At 41.2% G+C, this 25755-nt stretch overlaps 1 protein-coding gene across 3 annotated transcripts in view; it reads left to right on the top strand.

The window, feature by feature from the left end:
- Nucleotides 1-14988: 14988 nt before the first annotated feature.
- The window catches only part of DCBLD2 (discoidin, CUB and LCCL domain containing 2), a 93100-nt gene continuing 82333 nt past the window's right edge, over nucleotides 14989-25755 (top strand). The window contains exons 1-2 of one of the 3 annotated variants that reach the window (XM_059921308.1): nucleotides 14989-15169; nucleotides 15537-15555. Coding sequence is in view for 2 of the 3 variants with exons in the window: in XM_059921306.1 (XP_059777289.1) it covers nucleotides 15306-15555 (250 nt within the window). In the remaining variant the exon portion in view is untranslated. Of the gene's footprint in view, nucleotides 15556-15774; nucleotides 15954-25755 lie in introns of those variants that run through there. The other 2 variants (XM_059921306.1, XM_059921307.1) reach the window with 2 other exon arrangements.

Below are 25755 nucleotides of genomic sequence, written 5' to 3' on the forward strand. Positions count from 1 at the left end.
CATCCAGTTTTCAGATCACATTTATCCTTCCTTTCTCTTTGCCTTAAATTCTTTCTTAAACATTATTTCCTTAGTACCTACATTCTGCATCAAAATATCCCACATTCTAAAGTACAAATTTATTAAGCAGTTACTGTGGAGCAGGCATGCTAGTAGGCATTTTGTGTACATTAAGTTGTAAAATCTTGACAACTTCATAGAAGTATTTTTTGCTTTGTTCTAAGGTGAGGAAGTCGCTGTACAGAGAGGTCAGTTAGCAAGGGGCAGAGCTGGGATTTGAACCCAGATTTCCATTTGACTCTAGGTCACGTGCTCTTTCCGCAGCATCGCCACATTCCTAGACTTTCCATGCTCCCCTTATGCCTGTCTCAGCCTCAGTTCTGGGCATGACAAAAAAGACACCAAATTTCCAAAGAAGTCTTTGCTAAATACCTCTTAGCATGTTAAATATTTCAGGTCTCACATTTATATAAAGCCATGAATATATCAGTTCTTGATCCAGAGCTCATCCTTCAATTCACAACTGCTATGTGGGGAATTTTATCCTAGTTTCATAACTGATGCTCTCAAAAAAGGGACTTTTTTTTCACCAATCACAAAATTTCAATTTTTTCTTTTTCTCTACTTCTTCTCAGAAGGTCTTAGTTTGACCTAGTAATCTGAAATATTTGGCATGTGACTTTTGAGCAAAAAAAACACAATTGTTTTCTTCCCTCTTTTTAGCCCTAACTCTCTGAAACTCTCCTTTAGTTTTCCTAATCTTATTCACGGAGACCAATCGTCTTCTCCACATTCCAGTCAGGGGAGTGGATTCACAGACAGAAACAATCTTTCTAAAATGCTGTGATTATGAAGAGAGACAGAGCTCTCCTTTCAAAGCCCCTTGCTTGAAGTAACCATAATCACACTGCGGTTCTGTGATGTTGATAACCAAATCAAATACCCTCCTCTCCTTGAGTCAGAAAAAATATCTTGCTATTTATGGTATATATAAATAACAGCTACAAAATTGAATATGACACACATGCACGTAAGGATAAAAGAGAAAACTGAAGCTTGGGTATCTTTACAGTCCTGAGACTAGGTTGATTGAATGACAATGTAAAACAAAAGGAGACTTTGTAGGTAGATAGTAAAAGGACTGGGGTAATATCAAAAGTATTTAGTAACTGGTACGGTACAGGCCCCTATCAGAGCAGATGCAAACCTTAGGCCTCGTACTGGCCCTAGAGGGCCTCCAGCCATGCCAAGGCCATCCTGTTTAGATGCTGGAGAGTGGGAGGGGTAGGGAGCGGTCTGGAGAGTCCTGGGGGAAGTGCCATAATAGTGAGGGTGCATTGGCTACTTATTTACTGAATAGAAATATCCCATACATAGCTTCTACCCTCAAAGGTGTGAACCTGCTGCACATCAGCCTGGAGAAAGAGAAAGGTAGGTGATCAGATACCCGAGAGTACCCAGGACAGCCCAGTTTGTACTTGTTATTCCAGTGTCATTATCAATAGCTCCTTCTCCGAGAATCATGTTTGGTCTCTGTGTCCTTGTCATTAGGTCATTAGGTCATTAGGATGACCATATGATATATTTTAAAGTGTCCTCAATTGGACAGTATATGATACAGTCACCCTAATAAAAGGACACAAAGACAAATTATGGTTCTCTTTGAAGCAAAAAGTCACAGGCAGCGGAAGACCTTGGCATCCAAACAGAGAAAAAAATGGTAACAGAGAAAATATCCCTACTAATCACCCAGCAAAGACTGTGGGTATATGAATGTCAGTTTTAAAGGTAATCTAGGGACTCAAGGACACAGCCAAAGACAGCCCAGGATAACAGGGCTGCCAACAGATACCACTGCCAAAGCTCCAGGAAAAGTAAGAGCTGGAGGAAAGGCAAAATACACAGGGAAACTTGGCAAGAGACTCCTTCAGCTACAATAAGTAAAACAAAAGACAACCCAAAGAATGACTTGGGCTGCTTTGTATGGCCTTGGAGGCTGTGCACCACCCAGCGACAAGGGTGCCATCCCACAGACTGTGATGCGAACGCCACTCTCTAGAGTTGAACAATACACAATCTACATGTGGCAGCCTCAAGAGTAGCATTATTCCAGCTTCTCTGTGCCCACAGAGAATATAGTTTTTGATATGCACACTTTTAACTAATTACATTTCTTTTCTGAAATCCCTACAGTCTGTTCAATCATTCATATGGTTTATTCAGGTTATGTGCCAAGAAGTCCATGGTATTCATTACTTGGCAAACTTGAAGAAAGATAATCTCTCCATCCCACCATCAAGGAACAAAGTATATCATAGACTGCATTTAAAAACTAAGGAAGGGGCTTCCCTGGTGGCGCAGTGTTTAAGAATCCGCCTGCCAATGCAGAGGACACAGGTTCGATCCCTGGTCCGGGAAGATCCCACATGCCGCGGAGCGTCTAAGCCCGTGCACCACAACTACTGAGCCTGTGCTCTAGAGCCTGCGAGCCACAACTACTGAGCCTGCATGCCGCAACTACTGAAGCCCGCACGCCTGGAGCCCCTGCTCTGCAATAAGAGAAGCCACTGCAATGAGAAGCCCACGCACCGCAGTGAAGAGTAGCCCTCACTCACCACAACTAGAGAAAGCCCGTGCGCAGCAATGAATGTGAAATGCAGCCAAAAATAAAGCTAAATTTAAAAAAACCAAATTAAATTAAAAAACAAATAAGATAAAGTGGTGAAAAAAGATTCATTAGGGATTCTCCCACACTGTGGGAAAATTCACAAAATACATTCTTACCAGTTCACAGGCCCTATCACTGCCTTCGTATAATATTCTTTTGCTTGACAAGGAGTGCAATTAAAGACCATCACATGTTATATAGTGGGCAAGGATAGTCAAGGAGATTGCATTTATTATAATCCTGATATCGTTAAAACAGGCATCTTTCAAATCATCATGGAAAATAAATATAGTACTAGTATATTCCAAACTCTCTCACAGACAGTGGGTACAAATGAGGAATTCATTTACATTAATACCCACAAATTACAATGTCTTCAAGTCCCTCCTTTTGTTGCTAGAACTAAATGGAGAAATAAAATTTTCTTTGACAAAAGGGTCAGGGGTGGCTGAATTAAAATGTAAATGAGCGATCTTAATGATCTAAAATGATATTTTGACAGTTGTCAGGAGCTGGAAAAAAAAACAGTATAGTTTGTATGGTAGCTAGTAATTCTTAAGATCATACTTTGCATGTTCCCACCTTCATGCCTTTGTCTACACCATTCTCTTCTGTGATCATGCCCTAACCTTTCAACCTACTGAAATCCTGTTAATCTTCAAGGCCTCTTCTCTGAAGCTTTCCAGATTCCTCCAACAAAATGCAATGTCTCTAACCACTACATCTACACCTATTTCATGGTATGCACAGGACTCCACTTTGTATCACATATATTTGTATGGCTGTCCAGTCATCTCTAATAAACTTCCCAAACTTATGAGAGAGCCATTCTTTATTCATATTTGTATTTTACTATAGTATTGAGAGGAATATGCTTAAACATATTATAAATTACTTAATATTCATTTAATCAGATTAGGAAATAGGGAATAGCAGTCTTTAATTCTATATTCAGCATTCATGAAAGCAACTCTTATGCCAATTTACAACAAAATCTTTTCAAAAGATTTTATCTTTTGAAATATAGATATTGATATGATGACTTGAACATATTCTAAGTCATCTTAGAATATGTTCACTGTGGACCTGCCTCATGTCTTGTTTCAGCAGGGTTGTGGTGCTTCCCTCCCCACACACATGCACATCAGTTAGGATTGCATTTGGTTGCAAATAACAGAAACCTGAATATGTAGACTTTACTAAATAGGGGTTTATTTTTTATTTTTATCCTGTAACATGGGCTTTAGGACAGAAACTAGTGGCAAAACCTGGAAATGGAAGGATGGTACCTAGAGTCTAAAAAAGAAGACAATTTTTCTGAGTCAAAAGAGTCACGATTCTTTCATTGATACATTATTAATTCACCAAACTTTTACTGAAAACCTACTATGTGCTGTCTACTGGCAAGAGACACTAAAATTAGTATGAAATAGTCCATGATCTCTAGCAGCCAATTCAGTAACTTAGAATGTAAGCATGTATGCAGAATGACATTCACAGTTAAGTTAAGCCTGGATCTTAAGATCCCTGTGATCTTAAAGCAATGGTCTATGGATCACTTCACAGTAAGGTTTAAGGGAAAAAAATTAAGCTCCCAGAAGGGAGTCTCGAAAACCTTTAACCTAGGCTAAGAGAAGCCAACAGCGTAAAGTGATATTTGTGATTTCCAGTAACTTTTCTTAGTTTGTACCATGCCATTTATTCACACTGTGGGGAGGTGTAGGTGGACTTCACGCAGTTGGATGTAACAAAGCAGCTGAAAGCGTGGAGGAGGGAAGGAGGTGGGGCAAAGGAGAGACAAAAGCATGACTTTTGACAGAGAAATTGTCCCTTTTGGGGTTATGGTAGTGAAGGGTTATTCTAAGATCTACTGGTAGTTGAAAAGAAATGCCATCAGGACCTAGTTTATTTGATCACAGAATTCTCATATGTTTCATTAGAAAATTTCACAGTTTTGTTGTCAAACTGGCTCAGTGGAAAAGAGCCTGCCACTTAGGTTGGCACCAAGTCAGTACATGCTCTCGCCCACCTAGTAAGTAGCTGTTAAAATGCAAACAGAGCATTGGGACTCCAGGGATATGGGATGAAAGTACCCACTACCAAGCCTGCTTCACTGAGACCCTCATCAGGCCCAAGACAAAATTTAAGTAGCATAGTACTGGCATGGGAGAATGTTCCAGAATCTCAGAAAGTTTCAGAACATTTCATTTATTTTTTAGATACACATTGTGGCTTGGTCTTTGGAATTGTGAAAGCAGGATGGTGAAAGGGCACTAGAGTCCTGTAGTTCAATATGTAGACTTTCATTTATTTGCCGCCTCTCCCCCCCCATTTTCAGCTCTGATTCTTAAATTCCAGCCCTTCTGCCTGATAGTCCCTCAATTTACAAAACTCTAGCCCTTGTCCTTATTGGTATATACTTTCCTAATTCTTCTAATGTCATTTTAATATCACTTTGAGGAGAGAATAAACATTTGTGGTCAATCCACCATTTTTAACTGGAAATTAATCTCTCAGAATCTTTAATCCCTTGTGGGACTCCGTTCGGCCAAGATAAGGAATGCCAATACATTCTCTGAACACTAAATTCAATGCTATACAACTCCAGGACCTGGGCTTGCGCACATTTCAAAATAGTCAAGACAAATTTTTTATGAACTTTTAGAAAATACAAGAGATAAAATGGACATTTACGAGCACAGTTTTCAAAATAACCATTTGTATCAAATGACAATTTTGTAACAAAAAAATTAAAATGCACTTTTATTAGGTACTTGTTGCCTGTTGGTAGCAGGCTTTAGAAAATATCTAGGTCACTGAGTGATATAAGCAAAATTCTCAGAATAATATGGAGGCAGTGTGGTCAAGCGGAAAAAACACGATGGCTCACATGAGGCAGGCTTGGAATCTCAACCCAGCTGAGTCCTGGCCTAATCACTGAACAAGTGTGTCCATGTGTGAATAATTATAGTTCACTGAGATGCCATGAAACATGAATAACATGCAAAATGCCTAGTAGAGGTACATGCTCACTAAATGTGAGTCCCCTTCTCTTCCTCTTCTGGTTGGGGTCCCTGATCATGGGAGGTGACCCAGTATTAGAGTACATGATTCTTCAGTTGCTGTAGGAGAGTACCTCGTCCTGATCACAAACAGCCTTATGATGAATCCTGGTGACAGGAAATTGTGTGCAACTAATTCCTACCATGAGAAAGCTGTACCCACTGTGACAGGCAAGCTGCTTGCTGGAGACCGAGGGGCCCATTAAGCAAGCACTGCATCTGACCTGTTGCCGGGGTTTAGACACTGTCTGCAGCCTGGCTTGCTGCCCATTGCTCCTGGCGGCTGTGAATCAACATTGTGACAGAGAGGGCACTGGGTCAACTACATTCCATTAACGGATCAAAGTGTTTTCTTTTAGACTCTTACAGCAAAGAAGATAGAAGATGGAAGATATACAGCTTAGAATGGACACAAGCTTGGCAGAAACAGACATATAAGGATTTTTCAACATAAATCTGAAAAAGCCGAAGACCCTAATGAACTCACACTGCCTGGTTGTCAGAATTAAATCTTCTAGCCCAATGGTTCTCCATATTTTCCCCACCACTACTCAAAGGAGTCCACAGGTTTACATAAGGGGGCTCACAGAACTTGTGAAGCCCCATCAGGTGATTTTGTTGGAACTCACCATCTCAGTAGAGAAGCTCATTTATTCCACAGTCCAGAAAATTGTGTCATAATTTTTATGCAGCTTGTTTTAAAATCAATTTGGAAACCTGATGGAGAAAAAATTAACATTCATTGGTAAGCTGTAGAATTCCGAGGTTTTTTACATGTTTTTTCAAGGATATTTTACATTCTCAAGATATTATCAGTGACAATTCATACTGACTTCTCCTAAATACAGTTTTCTTATTTACTAGCTACCTCAAGCCCATGAAGATAATTTTTAAAGAAAGATATTTAGAGGTTACTCACTCTACCTTTCATGAATGTTAGCTGCCTCTTGTACTGATTTGGTTTGGGAAAATAAAGGTGGGATTTATTTCATATGATAGAATGGAATGAGATTCACAACTTTGAAAATGATTCTAGGACCAGGAAAAAAAATCTTGACAGGTAAAGAAGGGCTTAAATTCTCTACACACAGAATATATAGACATAAATGTTGGGAAGTAACTTTCAGGAGAGAATATGTGATTACAGATGGGATTTCAGTGTAATATTTTAACGGATCTTTAAACATGGTTTGTTTGTTTCATTTTGTTTTCCATTAGGACACAGATGGTGTTAAAAATTTTCATTCTGGGCTATGTTTAATTTCTCTAAATGGGCAGCTGCCATAAGCATGTATGAATGGCTGTTAAGAGTTTGTTCACTACGAGAGAATTTCAATTTAATTATATACAGTATTGCATGGCTCTCTGTTGGGGATATTATTTTGTAGGTGATTTAATTAATTCCATGCATATGTGACTATCTAACAGTTTCTAGAGTGAGTGGATATATTTATATTGTGATAGGAATTACTTTGTTAATATTATTTTTACATATGTGAATAATCGTACATGACAAAAAGACCAAACTGAATCCTGAATTACCTTATGTCTACTATTTGATTTGGGGGAAATAAAATTACTTTTACTGTTTCAAATCAAACAGCTAAACAAATAGTTAAACTTTATCATTAGATGGGGCTGTTAATACCTGAGCATCTTCCAAATGAGATCTAGGTAAATAGGAAATCCATGATATTTTGTTACTTATGACTTTTTGTAACTTAATAATTTATATATTTTACCAAGGCCTTCTCTCACCCTCCATTTTAGTCAAGTCAGTAGTAGCAAATACAATGATTATATTTATCCAAAATGAATCTACATATTCTCAGATCTACAAATGGGAGCTAAGCTTTGATTTAAAGGGATCACCAGTAAATAATGCCAGATACATGGTGAGAAAATAGTTTTACTTATTCAAAATTGTATGAGCACTAGGCATGTACTGTCCTTCAAGATTAAAAAAAAAATTACCTAAGTCAGGGAGATTATATTCTGCTTTGTTTCTCTCCTAGGAGTTATCTTGGTCTGCAATCAATCCTCCAGAAAAATCCCTCACATTTTCACTTTTGTGCAGTATGTTAACTATGAGCAAAATGATAGTGTATGTCAGTCAAAGGTAAAGCATTACTTCTATTGGTATTAAAACCGGATGATTAATGCAGAAGCTTATGGCAAATCAGGTTAATCTGAACAATATATTATTTCCTTTTAGTCCACAATCTGTCACTTCACAAACCATGGTTAATAGAATACCCCAAATAAAAAGATCTGTTTAAATGAAAATGTATAATATATTCTGCATCTCATTTATATCTTATTGTGTTGAAAGGCAGGCTAACATTAGCTAGTCTGTGAATGGGATATGAAGGAGATGATATACTTGTTTTAAAAGACTTAGGTATTCCTTTTAAACACTAAATTTCCAAAGGCTTGCAATTATTTAAAATATTAGTTCCTATTTTACTGACTTATTGCATTTAAAGAATCTAAATTAGAATTTAATTAAAGGATGCAAAAGGAATCGTTGAAAGAAGTAATATGCACATTAAAAACAATCCCTAATAAAGAAGATGTGGCACATATATACAATGGAATATTATTCAGCCATAAAAAGAAATGAAATTGAGTTATTTGTAGTGAGGTGGATGGACTTAGAGTTGGTCATACAGAGTGAAGTAAGTCAGAAAGAGAAAAACAAATACCGCATGCTAACACATATATACGGAATCTAAAAAAAAAAAAAAAGGGTTCTGAAGAACCTAGGGGCAGGACAGGAATAAAGACGCAGACGTAGAGAACGGACTTGAGGACATGGGGGAGGGGAAGGGTAAGCTGGGACGAAGTGAGAGAGTGGCATGGACATATATACACTACCAAATGTAAAATAGATAGCTAGTGGGAAGCAGCCACATAGCACAGGGAGATCAGCTCGGTGCTTTGTGACCACCTAGAGGGGTGGGATAGGGAGGGTGGGAGGGAGACGCAAGAGGGAGGAGATATGGGGATGTATGTATATGTATAGCTGATTCACTTTGTTATAAAGCAGAAACTAACACACCATTGTAAAGCAATTACACTCCAATAAAGATGTTAAAAAAAAAATAGAAAAAAAACCCCCTAATTCTATTCTCTTGGATCCTAGAAAATAAAAAGTAGAATTATTGTATTATTATTCACTTGTCCTAGTATAATAGATGTCAGCTACCTGGATGATTCCAAATCTTCTAGCTTGCTACAATCACCTGGTCCTTTAATACTTAAATAAAATTGTTCGAATATCCTGACTTACCTAGGGATGGAATCCTAGTCTCTTGTCAAGAAATGGGGAGTGGCGTAGCGGTTTAGGTTTCACCAAATCTCTGGTTCTAGGAGTCTCCTTCTTTCTCTGAATTTTTGATCTCCGCTGTCATCTCACCTCCTGTGGAGGCAGCCCTTTTCCATATAGGATCAGTAAGCTCTACAACCTCATTGTGCCCTGTCCAACTTGTGTGCAACTCCCCTTTTCCCAAAGTTTCACCCAATCTAGGCTGTGACTATAGCAAACTTAATGAAGAATTTGGGAGGAAGGTGGTATGGGGGTGGCATACGCCTCAAACAACTAGAATTATTTATCAAACTATCTCTGTCTTTCAAAGCATCTTTGCATTCCAACCACTGGGGAATTTGCACTATTTCTCGCCTCTCCTCAGCTCCAGCTTCCGTTCAAATCGCTGGCCAGTTTTATCTCCTCTTGCCTCCCCCATCTCCTTCCTGGTAAGATCACCCTCCCCCTCCAAGGTCCCATTAGCTCCTTTCACAGAACAGAACTGGAGCTCTTCACCCAGCCCCAGTTCATAAAGGCATGGCTGGGCAGGGTAAGCGGGTGTGAAGCACACCCTTTAAAGCACACTCCTGCTCAGCACAGACAATGCTGTCCCAGACAGGAATTCTGTAGTCATCAGTTTCCTCTCCCCCTTATAATAGGAAGTGATCTAGGGATTAAGGACTTAGAACTTGGCTGTGAGATGAGAGGGCGCGGCAGACAATGAGAATTTGGAAGAACTGTCAACCTTTATGCATGTAACAAGACCTAAACATCTTCTGCTCCAGACAAGGAGACTGAGACCTAAAGAGGTCAGGAGCCTTACTGGAGGTTATATAGCACTTTCAAGTTGTATACAACTGTCTGGTCCAGAACTGTTTCCATGAGCTCATGAAACAACTCAATTTCTCAGAAGCCAAACAACATTTCAACTCTATATGTTTAATTCTGGACTGTGCTGCCAGCAAAGGTCCCAGAGGAAAGAATACAGGCATATAGAGCAGGGTAGGCATGCAGCTACTGCACACCTAAATCATATTATTGCAAATACTCTGGTATGTTCAATTTTCAGTTCTCTGCTAACCATTCACGTGTAATTAATCCTCTAATTTCTCGGCATGATGTTGATCTTACGGAGGGCACTTTTCACTTAAATCCTTTGCAGCTTCCATCAGAGATAAAATGTCAAGCTGAAGCCTCCTTGTTCTGACCCAGAAGAAAGTGCACTGGTTACATTTCTTATGTTCCTAGAAAATCCAAGGAGGGTGGGGTGGGGAAGGAGAGGTAGAAGGAGAGAGAAATGCTTGTAATGGAGGAAGAGGCAAATGGAAAATGATCACAGCCAGCCATGTTGCTGAAATATGCCAAGAAAAACTATTTAACAGCATTATCCACTAGTAGAAATTCAATATCTTCTATAAATTAGGTTCTAACACTTCTGTCTTAAATTTGCCATAACAGATACCTAAAGAAATAATTTATAAATATTAAGGAAATAGGAGTAATAAACCTGAGAGCTACATTTGACTGACATGACTCACTGAAAGAAGCTTACAGGATAGAAAAATGTATCCAAAGCACTTCCATTCAGGGAAAAGAAGAAAGTCTCCTCAGCACAATTCAGACATTTAGTAACAATCTTGGTTGTAAACATTTATCCAAACAGTCAACAGGACAAAGAAAATGCTCCTGTGAAAACAGTAACCAGATCTTAGGGCTCTGGTCTTTGAAGTTTGAAATATTTCCCCAGAACTGCCACATTCTTCTTTCTCCCATTCCTCTAAAAGATCACAAAAGTAAATTCTCTTTTGTTCCCTCTTTCTGTTATCCTGCCAAAAATACACACTCACTGATAAAGCCCATCAGTGATTCATTACATACCATCATCCCAAGGTTTCCAGTATAAATGCCATATTAAATGAGCCTCTTCTGTTTTATTAATGCATAACAGACATTTAATAGCAATGATGGTGCCAATGATTCTTACTGTATCATACCATTGAAACCCAGATGTTTCTGTACAGACAGAAGCAAAGACACCAGCCCCCAGGTTCTTTTCCTCCATCTTATTTCCTTAGCAGTGGCAGAGCTGGGATTCATTTGGAAGCAGAAACAGTGGGATGTAACCTTTCTTTTCATATTTCTCCTTTTCTCTACAGATCAATTCCATTTTCTCTATTCCACCACTCATTATCAATAGAGAGAAGAAAGAAAGAATGAGAGAAAGAGGAAGAGAGAGAGGACAAAAAGGGGAGGACAGTCTGGGAATTAATTTAAGCTGAGAATCTATACTTATTTTTAAATTTCTTAACATGGACTAACAAACAAATACATGAAAATAATACACATTTTAATTTGCTTGAATTTCATATATAACTACCCCACTAAGGCTTTCCTAAAGCCTTAGTCTTCCCCAGAGCCTTCATCCAAAGCATTAATTCATTTACCAGTCAACGAATAGAGTCCACCGTGACTGCTACAAATTATAGTGCACATCAATGAACTCCTGTGTGGTGAAGACACTGCTCAGTTTGTGCTTTCTTTGTTGGTCTTGTCCCCAAGGAAACCTCTAAAGCACATATCTTTTTAAGACTCTGTAGGAAGGAGCTGGGACCTGGGTCTCCTTTGTGGAAACACTTTAGCTTCTCGGGGTCTCTGGCTGCTATGATGATGGCCTCCTCCAGACCTATCCACTTTGGGTCCTGATAAGAATCCTCAGTTCTGACCTGGCCCAGGCATCTGGGTCATGTGGGTTAATGGTCCTGGACAAGTACTGCTCCCCCTGCTTCAGCAGATGTCAGCCCCTAAACACACCAAGTCCCAGAGGCAAGGAAGGTGACAAAATTGGCCAGAGCAGCATGTAGGCAGTGAGAATGTTCACATAAATTAGAATTCCACTCTACCCAGGCATTATCCTAGAAATGAGTGCCTGTTATATTCCACTGGTGTGCAGTCTTACAAGATTTTGGTCTTCTCAGAGCAGTCTTCTGTCATCATTTTTGCAACTTAGTAGAATAACAATGACCAGAAGTGGGGAGAGAATAGAGGCAGAAAGAGCTTCAGTGCTTTCCCACATCTGTGCTATACCTATAATTCCCTCATACAGACAGCAATAGGGCCTCCACAGATGTTCTCTAGCCAGAGTTCTGTTCTCTGTATTTCCAAAGAAAAACCCAGGAAACTGAAGCATAAGAATACATATCGAAATTGTCAAATGGTATCAGTCACCAAGAACGTCTGATTTCACCTCTGTTTAACTCTAATTTGTCTCTTTCTCATCCCCTTCCTGCCACTTACCTCATTTAGAACCTCTTCACCTATCTATTCTCCACTTTTAATAACCCTTTAAGATACCAAAGGGTCAATAAAACAAGAATGAAAAAAAGGGATGAAAAAATATAAGTGCTCCTACCTCTTGTTTTAGGTATATGTAGGTATATCTAGTCGGGATCTTTTCATCCTCTGTTAACAAGGAATAGAGGCGCCTATGGCCCAGTTTTGCCTGTTCCAGGAAGCCTTCTATAACCTGTTAGCTCACAGGTGAATCCTCTCCCTCTGGTGCAGTTCTCTGTAGTCGATAGAATGCCATACTGAGATTCATAATATCTTGTTCTGTCTACCACCTCTGTGACCTCAAGGTTATCACTCAATGCCTGATGAAAGGAATTGTCCAACAAACAAGATGGGTTGTCTCAGAGAGACTATCTAACCACAGAAGTCTCAGCACATGACTGATGGCCCGCCACATTAGTACATCATGTTTGTCAGGCCCAGTACTGAACTCATGATCTTGTCTTCTACTTCCTCCTCCAACCAGTTTCCCTTCTCGCATTCCCTTGTTGTATGATAGGCACTGCCTTCTACCTAGAAACCTGAGCATCTTCCTCAGCTCCTCCTTACTCCCCACATCTAATCAGTACGACATTCATAAATATTCCTTGGAAAGTCTCCCCTTTCCAAGCCCACTGCTACTGCAGTTCAGACTCACCGTCACTCCCTTTAGCTGTACAAAATCACTGGACCAGCCTCCAGACTGGCTCTTCCTGGCCTCCAGAATTGCTCTTCCTCCAGTCTATTCCTCACCTACCTGTCTGGTTGAGCTTCCTAAAATAAAAATTTGATAATGTCACCCTTTCTTAAAGCCCTTTAGTTGTTTCTTAATGTTACAAAGTAAAATCCTGACTTCGTAGCCTGTCTTAGATCTTGCCCCTACCCACTTTTACACGCTAGTCTTCAGTTACCCCCATTAAGTCAGCAATTGTTCACCCCATTCCGCTCCATCAACACCATTCACCGTGGTGCCTGTGAGCCAGCCTACTTTGCCTCTGGCCTGAGATCACCTTCCTCACTTTGTTGTCGCATTCAAGACTCTGCTGGAGTTTCATCCTCACTGTGATGGGTCCCTTGAACTCCTTCAACTGTGGTACTGTGGCATCAGTCCACACCTCCAGCGTGGCACTGATAGCAATAGATTTGTTTATATGTTCGCCTCCCCCGCAGAACGTAGGCTCCTCTGATTGAACTTTGTTTGCCCACTGTCTACTTTAGGTCTTAAGCATAATAGGGTTTAATAGGCATCCAATAAATGCTTATTTAAGAAATTTGGTAGAAGGGTTCAGTCTATGAGGGGTCAGCAGGAGAACTGGAGAAGATGACCTTCAAAGCCCTTTCGAATTCTCGGATTTTCATTTGAGGATATTAGTCCCTTCCATAGTTTTGAAATCACATCTACTTATGACCCTCACCCATGACTTCGAGGTACTTCTCAACCTGAGCTTTAGACTAAAATGTCCACCTGCCTGTTATGTAACGTCACACACAAGCTAGTGGATATCTCAAATACATTCAGTATGTCCAAAATGAACTCACTTGCTCACACAATCTGACCCACCTTTCCTGTTTATTAATGACACCATCCTCCTCCTAGAGGCCCATGTTAAGAACATCCAGATGGCACCTTTCTCCTAAAACTAATCTCCACCTAGTCCTGTGGATTCCCCTTTCCCCAAACCAGTTCTTTTTTGTCACTCCATCCCCTTACAGTCTCCATCAGATTACCTGTGACTCTAATTAGTATTTATTTTATTCTGACTTTCATGATGTATTTCCATCTCTGTCCCAATACAAGATCCTGGAAGATTTCTGTATTATAACTGCAAATCCCACAACTCTTAGCAAAGGGTTTGCAGGTAGACAGCAGGTGTTCAACAAGTCTTGGTAGAATGGCTCAATGCATGTTAGGATGTTAGGTTTAAATTGCTTTAGGGGCATGTATCTTGTTATATACTTTTTTGTCCCCCTCCCAATAGTAAATGTAGTAAAAGGCATAGGAAGCAGGAAATACATATATTTTTTAAATTTAACACTGTATCTGGAGTTGCTGCAACAACTGGCTGTAGTTTTAATAAAAAAACACGCTCTGCTATTGAAAAAAAAAAAAAGTCCCTTAGACTCGGCTCCCAGCTGAAACCAGCCAGGATCCCTGTTTCCCACCCCTTCCAGTGGCCTGATGTGCGGCGGGGGAGGAGCAATGAGCAAGCTGGGCCCGAGGAGCAGGGAAGAGCGAGCTGGGGGAAGTCCCGGAAGTCATTGACCAGAGCAAGCAGCCGCCTCAGCCGGATCAGCTTGGGCTGTGGTCCCAACAATAACAGGAGCGCGGGCCGGGCGAGGGCTGCCGGGGGCCCGAGTCTGGGGGCGGAACCCGGATTGGGGGGGCGGGTGGGACGCTTCCCAAGGCCGCAGGGATTGGAGGAGAGAGATGAGGGGCGGTGGAGCTCGAGGAGTGGGCCGCGGAGCTAACGGGTCGACCGAGGAGAGAGCGTGTTGATTGGGTGACGCAGAGGGAGACGGACCAGAGCCGACCGCGGATTGGCCGTGGCGGGCTGTGAAGGCGTGGCCAGCGCGCGCGAGAGGGAGCGCGAGGGAGCTGGCGACCGCCCTGCCAGCTAGCCGAAGTCCGGGGCGAGCGCGGCGGGCAGGGGTCGGGTTGAGGAACGCGGCGCGGGAGGCGCGTCCCCCAGCTGCCCTCCGCGGCTCGAGCACCCCACTTCCTTCCCTCCCCTCCCTTGCGCTCCGGCCTGGGGTCTCCGGGCGGGGAGCGGAGGGAAGGGACGAAGGAGGAGGAGGTTTCGCGGAGTAAGGGGCGGAGGGGGTCCCGGAGCGGGGCGAAGCGCGCGCTGCCTCTCACTCTCCCGCCGCTGCCTTTGCCTCCTCGCCCGGTGCCGCGGCCCCGGGGCGCCCGCACTATGCAGGCGGACTGCCGGCCGCCGCGATGGCGAGCCGGGCGGTGGTGAGAGCCGGGCACAGCCCTCATCGTTTCCTAGTCCGGGCCGCGGCCGCCGCCCCCGCCCGGGCCGCGATCCCCCTCTCCCGCTCCTACCCCCTCCCTCCCCGCTCCAACTCCTCCTCCTCCCCCTCCCCCTCCCCCTCCTCCTCCTCCTCCTCCTCCTTCCCCATGCCTCTGTTCCTCCTTCTCTTACTTATCTTGCTCCTGCTGCTCGAGGACGCCGGAGCCCAGCAAGGTGAGTGGTCCCCGAGGAGTGCGCGGCGCGCGGAGCCCCGGGGGGGCGGTAGGGGCGCCGAGGGAGCCTCCTGGGCGCCGGGTGTCCGGGCCGTTAATGAATCTGCAGACGCGCGGGGTAGGTGCGGTGCGCTTCGGTGCGTGGCCAGACCTGGCCCCGCACTCGCTGGGTTGAGTTGCTGAGATGGGCTGTCTGTTGTCCCCCAAGTTGGCGCGGCTTTACTTTGGGGGAAGCCCATTCATTTTTCTGAAAAGAGGGAATTGAGACCTTGCTATGAAGGCCTCCTTTTGGCTATTGGATTCTTCTACTGGGGAAAGTCTTGGAGAGGAAAAGAAGTTCTGGAGATGTGACCCCTAATGTTAAGCTAAATGGATGGATGGACAGAGTAGAAATGCAAGGTAATTAAATAGCATTTAAATCTATTGAAGGCAAGTGATGATAATTATCATCTTTTGTCAATGTGCTCAGGTTCAAAATGGAATGATGTTTATTCTTGTTATCTTTGAGTCTTGGATTTAGAACATGCTGTTTGCAATCCCTGCCTATTCAGGATGGTGGTCTAGATTGCCTGGGTCAGACACTGGGTCTGGGACCTAGGGCAGCGTACTCTTGCCCAAATGGAGCGTTCCGTGTTAAAAGGGCAAGCCCTTACAGAAAGTGACAAAACTTTTTTCCGTCAACAATCCTTGAAAAAAAACTTTACTGAATAATCATAATGGAAAGAGAATGCCAGGCTGATTTCCTCCCCTTTTTTAGTACTTTTTTCAGGCAGCGAACAGCAATTTTTGAAACAGTTTGGCATCAGTTATTGAACACGTTTTTCCATTGCATTTCACTGCATTTTATTGCAGTGAGAGGGATAAGGATTGGATTGTTACTTATCGCTGGGAAGGGTTTTGGTTTTTGGGTTTTGGGTTTTGGGTTTTGGTTGATCTCCACATTTAAGTCCAGCTTAATGTTGCTCTCATATGGTTTTCAGTAAAGTATGGAATCATGGCCATAAGCCTGTCATTGTGAAGATGCTGAAACTTTGACAGGCATGTGGAAATAGAATGTAAATGGGAAAAATGTATTTGGTAAACTGACCTCTTTCAGACCTAGGCAGCATTCAGGTTTCAGTTAGATCATCTCCTTAAACGAATTCTTGAACATCAGCACTTAATAAATTAGTGTGAAATTCTTTCCTCCATTTAAGTTTTAGAACCTATGCTTCTGTTTTCCTCCTAGTAGAAAGAAAAAGCAAAACAGGCTTATATATGGCTAACACTGATTGATTGGGTCTTACTTTGTGGCAGGCACAGCCCTAAGTGATTTATGTCTATTAACTCACTTAATCCTCACCACAGCCATCTGAGATAAGTATTGTTATTCCATTTCAAACATAAGGAAACTAAGACACACAAAAAATAAGATACCTTGATACAGAACTCTAACTACATAACCAGAATATTCTGACCATTTTGCTTGTTTGAAGATCTGAAAGTGTTTATATCATGTTTAAAAAAAAATCTTTGAACAGTATAGAACCAGTTATATGTCTCCCCTCCAAATGAGATAATTGCCTTGCTTTTAGAATTTCTTAAGCCTGGTCTAATTAAACATGCAACATTACCTTATTTTTTTAAGTTTAATTTCAGTTTTTAACAAAGCATTTTAACATGGTTCTCTTTCACAGTGTCATGTTATATAAACATCAATGTAGATGAACACAAATAGAAATGATGCTGGTAATTTAAAAGACCTGATTTCTAGTCCTCCTGTTTATTGGGTAAATTTTTAAAAATCATTTAATTTCTTTGTACCTCTCAGTTTTCTACATCATGAATAAGAGAATACATACCTATTTCCTAGCTTGATGAAAATGAAATGCTAGTACACAGGAGTTTTGAAAAGGGTAAAGTACAAATAGCTATAACTGATTATCATTGTTAATCTTTTTTTAAATTTTTTTTAAATTTTGGGCTGCGTTGGGTCTTCGTTGCTGCGCGGGCTTTCTCTAGTTGGGGCGAGTGGGGGCTACTCTTCGTTGCGGTACGCGGGCTTCTCATTGCGGTGGCTTCTCTTGTGGAGCACGGGCTCTAGGTGCGCGGGCTTCAGTAGTTGTGACACGTGGGCTCAGTAGTTGTGGCTCGTGGGCTCTACAGTGCAGGCTCAGTAGTTGTGGCGCACGGGCTTAGTTGCTCCGCGGCATGTGGGATCTTCCCGGACCAGGGCTTGAACCCGTGTCCCCTGCATTGACAGGTGGATTCTTAACCACTGCGCCACCAGGGAAGACCCTATCACTGTTAATCTTGAGCTTACTTAATTGATAATGTAAGGGTAATTTAGGTATACATTGCCTGAAAACTCAGGAATTGTATGGGATTTGAATTCCCTAATTTTTAAAAATTATATTTCTTACCCAAAGGACCCTGATGCAGTCTGTGGTGGAACTGCAGTCAGTGTTACTAGTCTAACAGATGTGCTTTAGGGTCCACTGGGATTCTTCACATAACCTAAAAAGAAGTCTAATTTCAAAATGAGAAGCAGTGCTTTAAAAAGCCTATAGAATTTTTAATAATGGGAATGTCTACAATATTGTAATGTTAAGTTACAAGCTGGAGTTTTTACTCCTTTATAAGAAGTCTTGGTAAGAAGTCTGGAAGGAAATAATTTTTAAAAAAGATAACAGTTGTCTTTTGATGGTAGAGTTGTAGATAATTTCTTTATGCTTTTCCAAATGTTCTGAAATTTACATATAGTCACAATAAAAAATAAGCTGTGGGGCTTCCCTGGTGGCGCAGTGGTTGGGAATCCGCCTGCCAATGCAGGGGACACGGGTTCGAGCCCTGGTCCGGGAAGATCCCACATGCCGCGGAGCAACTGGGCCCGTGAGCCATAATTGCTGAGCCTGCGCGTCTGGAGCCTGTGCTCCGCAACAAGAGAGGCCACGATAGTGAGAGGCCCGCGCACCGCGATGAAGAGTGGCCCCCTCTTGCCGCAACTAGAGAAAGCCCTCGCACAGAAACGAAGACCCAACACAGCCAAAAAAAATAAAATTAATTAATTAATTTAAAAAAAAAAAAAGCTGTGAAAGAATGTTTTGTGATATATAGATTTCTTTTTTCCCTTAGCCAGCCTAGGTAGAAATGCATTGAATGTGTATGCTGAGGTAGAACTGTGCTTCAGGATTTTTTTTTAATCTTTCAGACATCATTTTGAAGTAGCAGAAGATACTACACTCATTCCAATTAATGCCATACATAGCTATTCCTCAGCAGATTTTCTGCTGACCAAGTGTTTTTTCTTTTTATTTGGCCCAGAATAAAATTTATCATTGGTCTGAAAACTTGTCAACCTTTCACAACAGAGATGTATTTTAACCAACCTTATTTCATTAATATATGTATAAATTCTGTTTATTCACATCTGTTTAACTATGATGGTGTTTTAGGCATGGCTTATATTTGTGTATTTTGAGTTCTAAGTTTGATAATAAATTTACCTTCAAAGTCTTTTTCTTTTTTATTGAAAGCATTTTTTGCTGTAGAATGTATGTCTTTCTAAAAAAACTTAAATTTGTGGAACTTATTATGCTGATTGCCTATTTGTTACCGTAATAAATTAACTTAATAGGAAGTTAAGGGTCTACTGTGAATGAATTTAAGTCTCTGGTTTACATTATGACTGTAGGAATTTGTGTCACCCCATCTTAGGAGCTCAGCTTCCTCATTTGTGTCATGGAGGGTTTGCCTACCTTCTGGGTTAGAGTATTATTTGAATGTGGTAAAATATCAGAGGGATTAATTTTAAAAATCCATTGAGACTGACTTTATGCCTATTAACATGAAATGTTTGTGAAGGTAGTGATTTTTGTTGGCTAATTTATCTATCAAACAAATCAGTTTCTTTCTTAAAAAGAATCATTCAATTTCACAATGATATTTGAACTAATGTGTGGAAAAAATATACAGTCTGTCAAGTAGTGCCTTTATTTGCTTGTGATGTGGGGAAATAGTTTCTGAACACTATTTGTGAATTGTCAGAAATGAAGAACATGTCCCTCTGCAAAGAACATTTGTGATTATTAGTAATATTGACATTGTTAATTTAGAATTTTCCGTTATCTTTTTTTCGGTCTGATAAAACATTAGGGCTCTTATATGTACTTACTGTTCAGAGGCAAAAATCAGAGCATCCTTTTCCTGCTATATTTCTGATTAATTTTACATAGTGAAAGTTAGAAATATAGCACATATTCCACATGTGTTAATGATCAGATTTAAAATCCACATTTTAAAAACTTGTAAATGAAAAATTAATTGTAAAATTACATGTTAATGATTTTTGAGTAGATTTCCCAATGTTATCAGCAGAGAGAAAACTTTATTTCCCTCTGGAAATAGTTAATAGTTCTATTTGAACATCTAAGCTTCATTCTAGAAGACCAACATTAAAAAAAAAAAAAATAGTGAAATGGGTATGAGTTAAAGTACCAGTACTAGAATTAAAACACAAATGAATTAATTAATTTCCAAAAAGAAAGAATCAGTATGATGAGGAAAGGCTAGATTTACATAGAGTTAGATTTTAAATTTAGGACTATACTTTACAAAATGAACCTGGGGTGTGAAAGCTTAGGTGGTAATACTGGGTATTAACTGAATTCATGCAAATAGTTAGTTTCCACTTCCACTTCTTGACTAGTTGGAAGGATGTGGAATGATGACATAAAATTATAAGGATCAGGAAAAGCTTTGTAGAGATAGTGATATTTGCTAAATGTAAATAGTGATATTTGCTAAATGTGATTGTTGAAATATGAAGTGAGACAGCTTGGCAGTTTTTCTTGTGTTGCTCATGGATTCAGTTTACTTTATAACAACCTTATGACTTTAGCACTTTATTTATCTTAAAAATATTGTACAGATAACAATTATATAACAATTACTCAAAACCAAAAACTTAACTAATAATTATCCACAGTCCTACCCCCTTATCTATCCATTTATAATTTTTATCTTCCTTTCTAGTCTATATTCACATATCTACATAATCTTATGTGGTTGTAATTTTAATAGTGTGGTGTTAAGTTCTGTAGACATATCATGTTAAAATTAATTTGTAGGCTGATTTAGCACACAGAAGCATACTTTGAAAATCCAGCAAGACAAAAATTTCAAAATCTAAAAATTTTTCACAGGATACTCATTATTTGTGAAGTAATTATTATATTGTTTAGAACTGCTATTACATTATTTTCTTTATTTGATTAAATTCTTCATTCAGGATAGGATCTTTGAGAAAGTATGTCAGTTCAAAGTGTTAGTTTAGAAACACATAATGCTAATTTTCCAGGTCCTTATGTGGATTAAATCAGTATACTCCCATGAGGACAAAAAATACAGATATTCAAATAAACTAGAATTTAATGAATGCCAGTGTCCACTGAAGCAGCTGGTATAACGGGGTGATCTTAAAAGGTTGCCACAACATCACCTACTAGATCCACCTGCACTCTGAAGGATGTGTAGTTGAAAGAAGAACTTTGGTCAGCTGCTTGAATCATGGGGAAGACCACAAGATGCAAGCTCCCTCAACTGCTTTCTAAGGAGAGTAGGCCAGGAGTTCCTTTCTTTTGTGGAGTACAGTGCAACGTGGAGTTTGCAGTTTAAGTGTGCAAACTTAATTGCTTGGGATAAGAGAGAAAATGCTGGTACTCTTTATCATTCTCTCATTAAAAACTCTCAGCATGAAAGAGTACCAACTATAAGCTCCCAGGGGTGTGTGCACATAGGTCGATAGAGTCCTGAGACAGTTACGATAGAGTAAAATATTGTCATTGTCTTCAGAGATCCTACAGGCTAGTTGGGGAAATAATTATCTTCAAGTTGGAGTATATGGATAAATAACCAAGGGAAGTTGCGCAGTGCTGTGAGTTTGTAAGGGAGGGAGAGCTCACAATGCCTGGGAAGTAGGAAAAACCTTGCTGATAAAATGATTTTAAGCAGGTAAGCTTTTAGGATTGGTAGGTTTCTAGTTCACAGGGATGGCAGACATTTCAGGAGTTAAGATCACAGCATCAGAACAGCAGGGAGTCAGGAAAGCATGTGAGTGTCAAAGCCATCCTTGCTGCTATGAGTAGCATGCCTCAGCCTCTGGTCCTGGCCCATTGCTTCCTCCTTGAGCCCCATACCCTGCACACTTGCCCCATATTTGGGCAAATATGGTTGCTTTCTGAGGGCCATGGTTCTGTGCACTGGGGTACTGCACTCTTGGAGCTACGTTAATACTTCCATAGTGTGGCCAGCAGCCCCTTTATAAGATACAATCCAAACTCCTTGGCATATTATATATGTAATTTTTTCAGAGTCTGGCCCCTCCCTTTCTCTCTGACTTAATCTCATGCCAGCATCCCTCACCCTTTGTATATAGTTCAGGTATAAGACTGAGATTTTTATTCCTCTAATATATAATTTCATCCTGTTTTGCCTTGTTCCCAGTACTGATCTCTTTACATGTGTCATTTTCTCCACTTGAAGAGAAAGACCCCCTTTCCTTGTGTGCTTGGTAACCTCCTTATCATCCTTCAAAACCCTTCTTGGGTATCATGCCCTCTGAGAAGAGTTCTCTGTCACCACACACACTCATCTCCAATAGTAATTTCCTGTTTTTTCTGTTCAGTCATTAATCACAATGTATATTAAATATTTGTTTCTGGCAGAGAGTTTTATTCATTTTCTTATTTCTAATACTTTCATGATGTCCATCATTCAAAAATATGAATTTAGGGGAAATCCCTGATGGTCCAGTGGTTAGAACCTGCCACTTTCACTACTGAGGGCCCAGGTTCAGTCCCTGGTCAGGAACTAAGATCTCACAAGCTACTTGGCGGTGCCAAAAAAAAAAAAAAAAAAAAGAAAAAGAATTTAGAACTCATTTCTGCAGTGAATCTGCTGCCCCAAGCACATTATTGGATGTTAGTCCCTGGGCACCTGCATGCCCTTCACACTGTTGTCCTTTGTCTGATTCCCTCAGTTAGCAGTCAGAGCCTGGGCTTCTCAGTTCCATGAAAATAGAACCCTTTCTTGAACCTTAACCTACTTGCACAGGGCCTAACATTCTGCCCAGTGTTTTTCCAGCCTCCCTCTTCCCAGGAGCTAGACCCCTTTGCTTTTGTAATGAGAGGAGTCCTCCTTCAACTGGAACTCTGAACAGAGCCGTGGTTTCTACTTAGAAAACACTGCTGTGCTCCCCTTTCAAATAGGTGGTCTTTAAGAGCTGTGCTAGCCTAAATCAGTGTCAGCAAGTGGGGTGCACTCCTTTGCCCTTTCTTTCAGATTCTGATTTGAATAGCCACCTCCAGCCTTATAAAAGTCCCCCTAGTTTTGGTTCTAGTAGTTCCCTGCCTCCTTTTTCTTTGCCAGCCGAAATTCCTGGATAACATTCAGGTAGCTACAATAATTTAGTGTCAGGAAAGTAATGAGAAGCAGGCTGAAAAGGTCGGTGGGGACAAGATTGTGGAGAACTTTCCTTGTGGGTCAGACTGAAGAGTTTGTACCTGTGACGTTAGCAATGACATCATCCTTAGGTACCTCTCCTTCTACCCAGTCCATCTCTAGGTTCACTTGTCTCAGCCCAGGTCAGTCATCTCATTGATGCTTTCCCCCTTGTCCTTGACAGATCCCATACCTGGCCCACGTGCCAGTCCCCACTGTCCTCTTTCTCTGGTTCTGGACAGCTCAGGGTTGCAGGAGAAAGGCCTGTGGCCTTTGTGACTAGATCTGCCTCAGATAAGGATGACGAATCAAACCTCACATGGGGATTTGTGCTCAGCTGCAGCATCATGACTGTCCCACTCCTCATCCCTGCACAGTAAAACTTTGCCTCCTGCCTTGCCTTTTCTTCTTCCTGAAATCATCTCTTACACCTTATCCAAAACACTGCTTCATCAGGGAATATAAGATGTGTTTTAGTATAATTTAAACTTCTGTGGTGCTTCTTACCTTGTACCTGGAAACATGCTCAGGATGCCACTGGCTTGTATATACATCTGTCAACTGGTTGCTTTCCAGGTACCCTATATCTCTGCTTTTTTCAGTGACCAACTTTCTGACAAGTAGACTACATCTGTGCTGTACATTTTCTTAGTGTCTAGCACACAAAAGATATTTGTTAAATGATGTTTCCCTTGCAGTCTAGCTTCTGCTCTTCTGAAACTGTCACTTAAACTGTGAGATTTTTTTTTCTTTTAAACCTGAGAGCTTTCTTTGTCTTCACTATTTTTTACGTGGGTGGACTTTGAAAGTATGGAGATATTGGAGTCAGACATACTTGTATTTAAATACTAGGCATGTCACTCTCAACGTTTTGAAATGTATAACTCACCTCTCTAGAATGTATGAGGGCTGTGATCAAATCTGTTGGGTAGTTGATAAATTTTGGTTCAACAAGTGAAACAACGTGTGAATGAAAATTTTGTTTCTCTTTCCCTACTCCACAGTTAAAATTTCCATTTTCAAGTGTTTGCTTTCTACTGAGATCCAGTGCTTCTGCCCCTTCTCCCCATCCCACTTATTGTGTAGGAAAGTTCACCCCTAGCTTAGTGAGAGGGGTCAGACCGCGCAGTGGAGGAGTGTGACAGCAGGGCGTGATTGTTCACATCTGTCCTTACGTGGCCTCCAACCCACCCAGACCGTAATACTGGTTTTGTCCCCTCCCTTTTGACCTCTCCTTTCTCTCTGCAACTTCCTACCTGTTGATAGATTTTAGCTTTCTTTGCTCTCCATCCTCAGATCATTTTCAGGTTCATGGTTTATCCCTTTCTTCCTGGCATGCCCTGTTTCTGGTTACTCTTTTTGTCCTAGATGCTAACTTTATAGGTCTGGATATGAGACAGACATTCTGTTGCATGGGTGGAGGAAGAGTGTTTTGGTTAGTGAGGTTATAGGGAACAGAAAATTAAATCTGCTTAAAGTAGAAGGGAAAAGTATTGGGACCATTCTGAGGTAACTTGTGGAATCTTCCTAAGAACTGAGCCAACCTAAGCCCAGGGAAAAGCAGGGATGCAGCGGGACCTCAGACACCAAGGACTCAGCTTAATTCTGTCTTGTTACAGTCTCGCTTTCTCTGCATGGAACAAATCATGGCTGCTGGCAGTCCCCAAGGCTTGTAGCTTCGACACTGGAGAGATTCTGGGGTTTCCCTAACATACAAGGTCCAGAAATGAGAGGGCCTCACGTTGGCCCAGTGTGAATCAGTACCCACCCTTGAACCAGTCAACTAACCAGGGGGCATGAGGTCATATGACAACTGTTGCAAACTGCGGAGTAGCTCCCAGAAGGAAAGGGGGGGTACTAGATACATAGAGGCATCATCTTCAAAGAGAGTGTTCACATTTATAGAATCCAGTGCTTTTTAGACAAGTTATTACCAAACCCTCACAATTACCTTGGGAGATGGGTGGTATTATTCCCATGTATAGTTGAGGATATAGAGGTTAAGTGCCAGGATCATCTCAAAAGTTGGCATAGCTAGAATTTAAATCGGAAAGTCTGTCTGATTCCCAAGCCTATGTACTTTTCTACTGTTATCACTTACCTACCAAGTGCCTGCCACTGGCTTGTTTGGGTTTATTATTTTCTAAATTCAGCAGCATGTGTTAAGAGGCTGGTATGCCCTATTTCTATGTCTACAGCTACCAAGGCGAACAGAATGCATTGCCTGTCTGTGATAGAGCTGTACAGCTGGTGTGGCAAACCGACATAAGTATGCATAATTAAGCATATTCGGTACAGTAAAGAGACTTTGATGATGGAAAGGGAGAGAAAGACCAGGGCTTTCAGAAAGGTTTCCCAAAAGAGACAACGTTGAGTAGGTATTTGCCAGGTGGATATGAGGAGGAAGGACCTTCTTCTCGGCAGAGCAGAGTAGCACGTGCAGCGGCAGGGGAGAGAGAGCGTGGAGCACAGAGGGAGTCACCCACAGTTCCAGAGCTGGAGCAGAGAGGTTGTGGGAAGAGTCAAGAGATGAGACGGGAAAGGGAGTCCGGCCACAGATTGTTATGGACTTTGTATCCTTGCTGAAGAGTTTGAGGTTTTATTGTATCACTGGTGAAGAACAGTTGAAGGATTTTTAAATAAGGGACCTACGTGACCCAGTTGGTGTCTAAGAAACTGGCAGGAGTGTGGGCAGTGGATTAGAGAGAGCAAAGAAAGGAAG

Source organism: Balaenoptera ricei, chromosome 4 (genome assembly GCF_028023285.1).
Source record: "Balaenoptera ricei isolate mBalRic1 chromosome 4, mBalRic1.hap2, whole genome shotgun sequence".
Classification (NCBI taxonomy): Eukaryota; Metazoa; Chordata; class Mammalia; order Artiodactyla; family Balaenopteridae; genus Balaenoptera; species Balaenoptera ricei.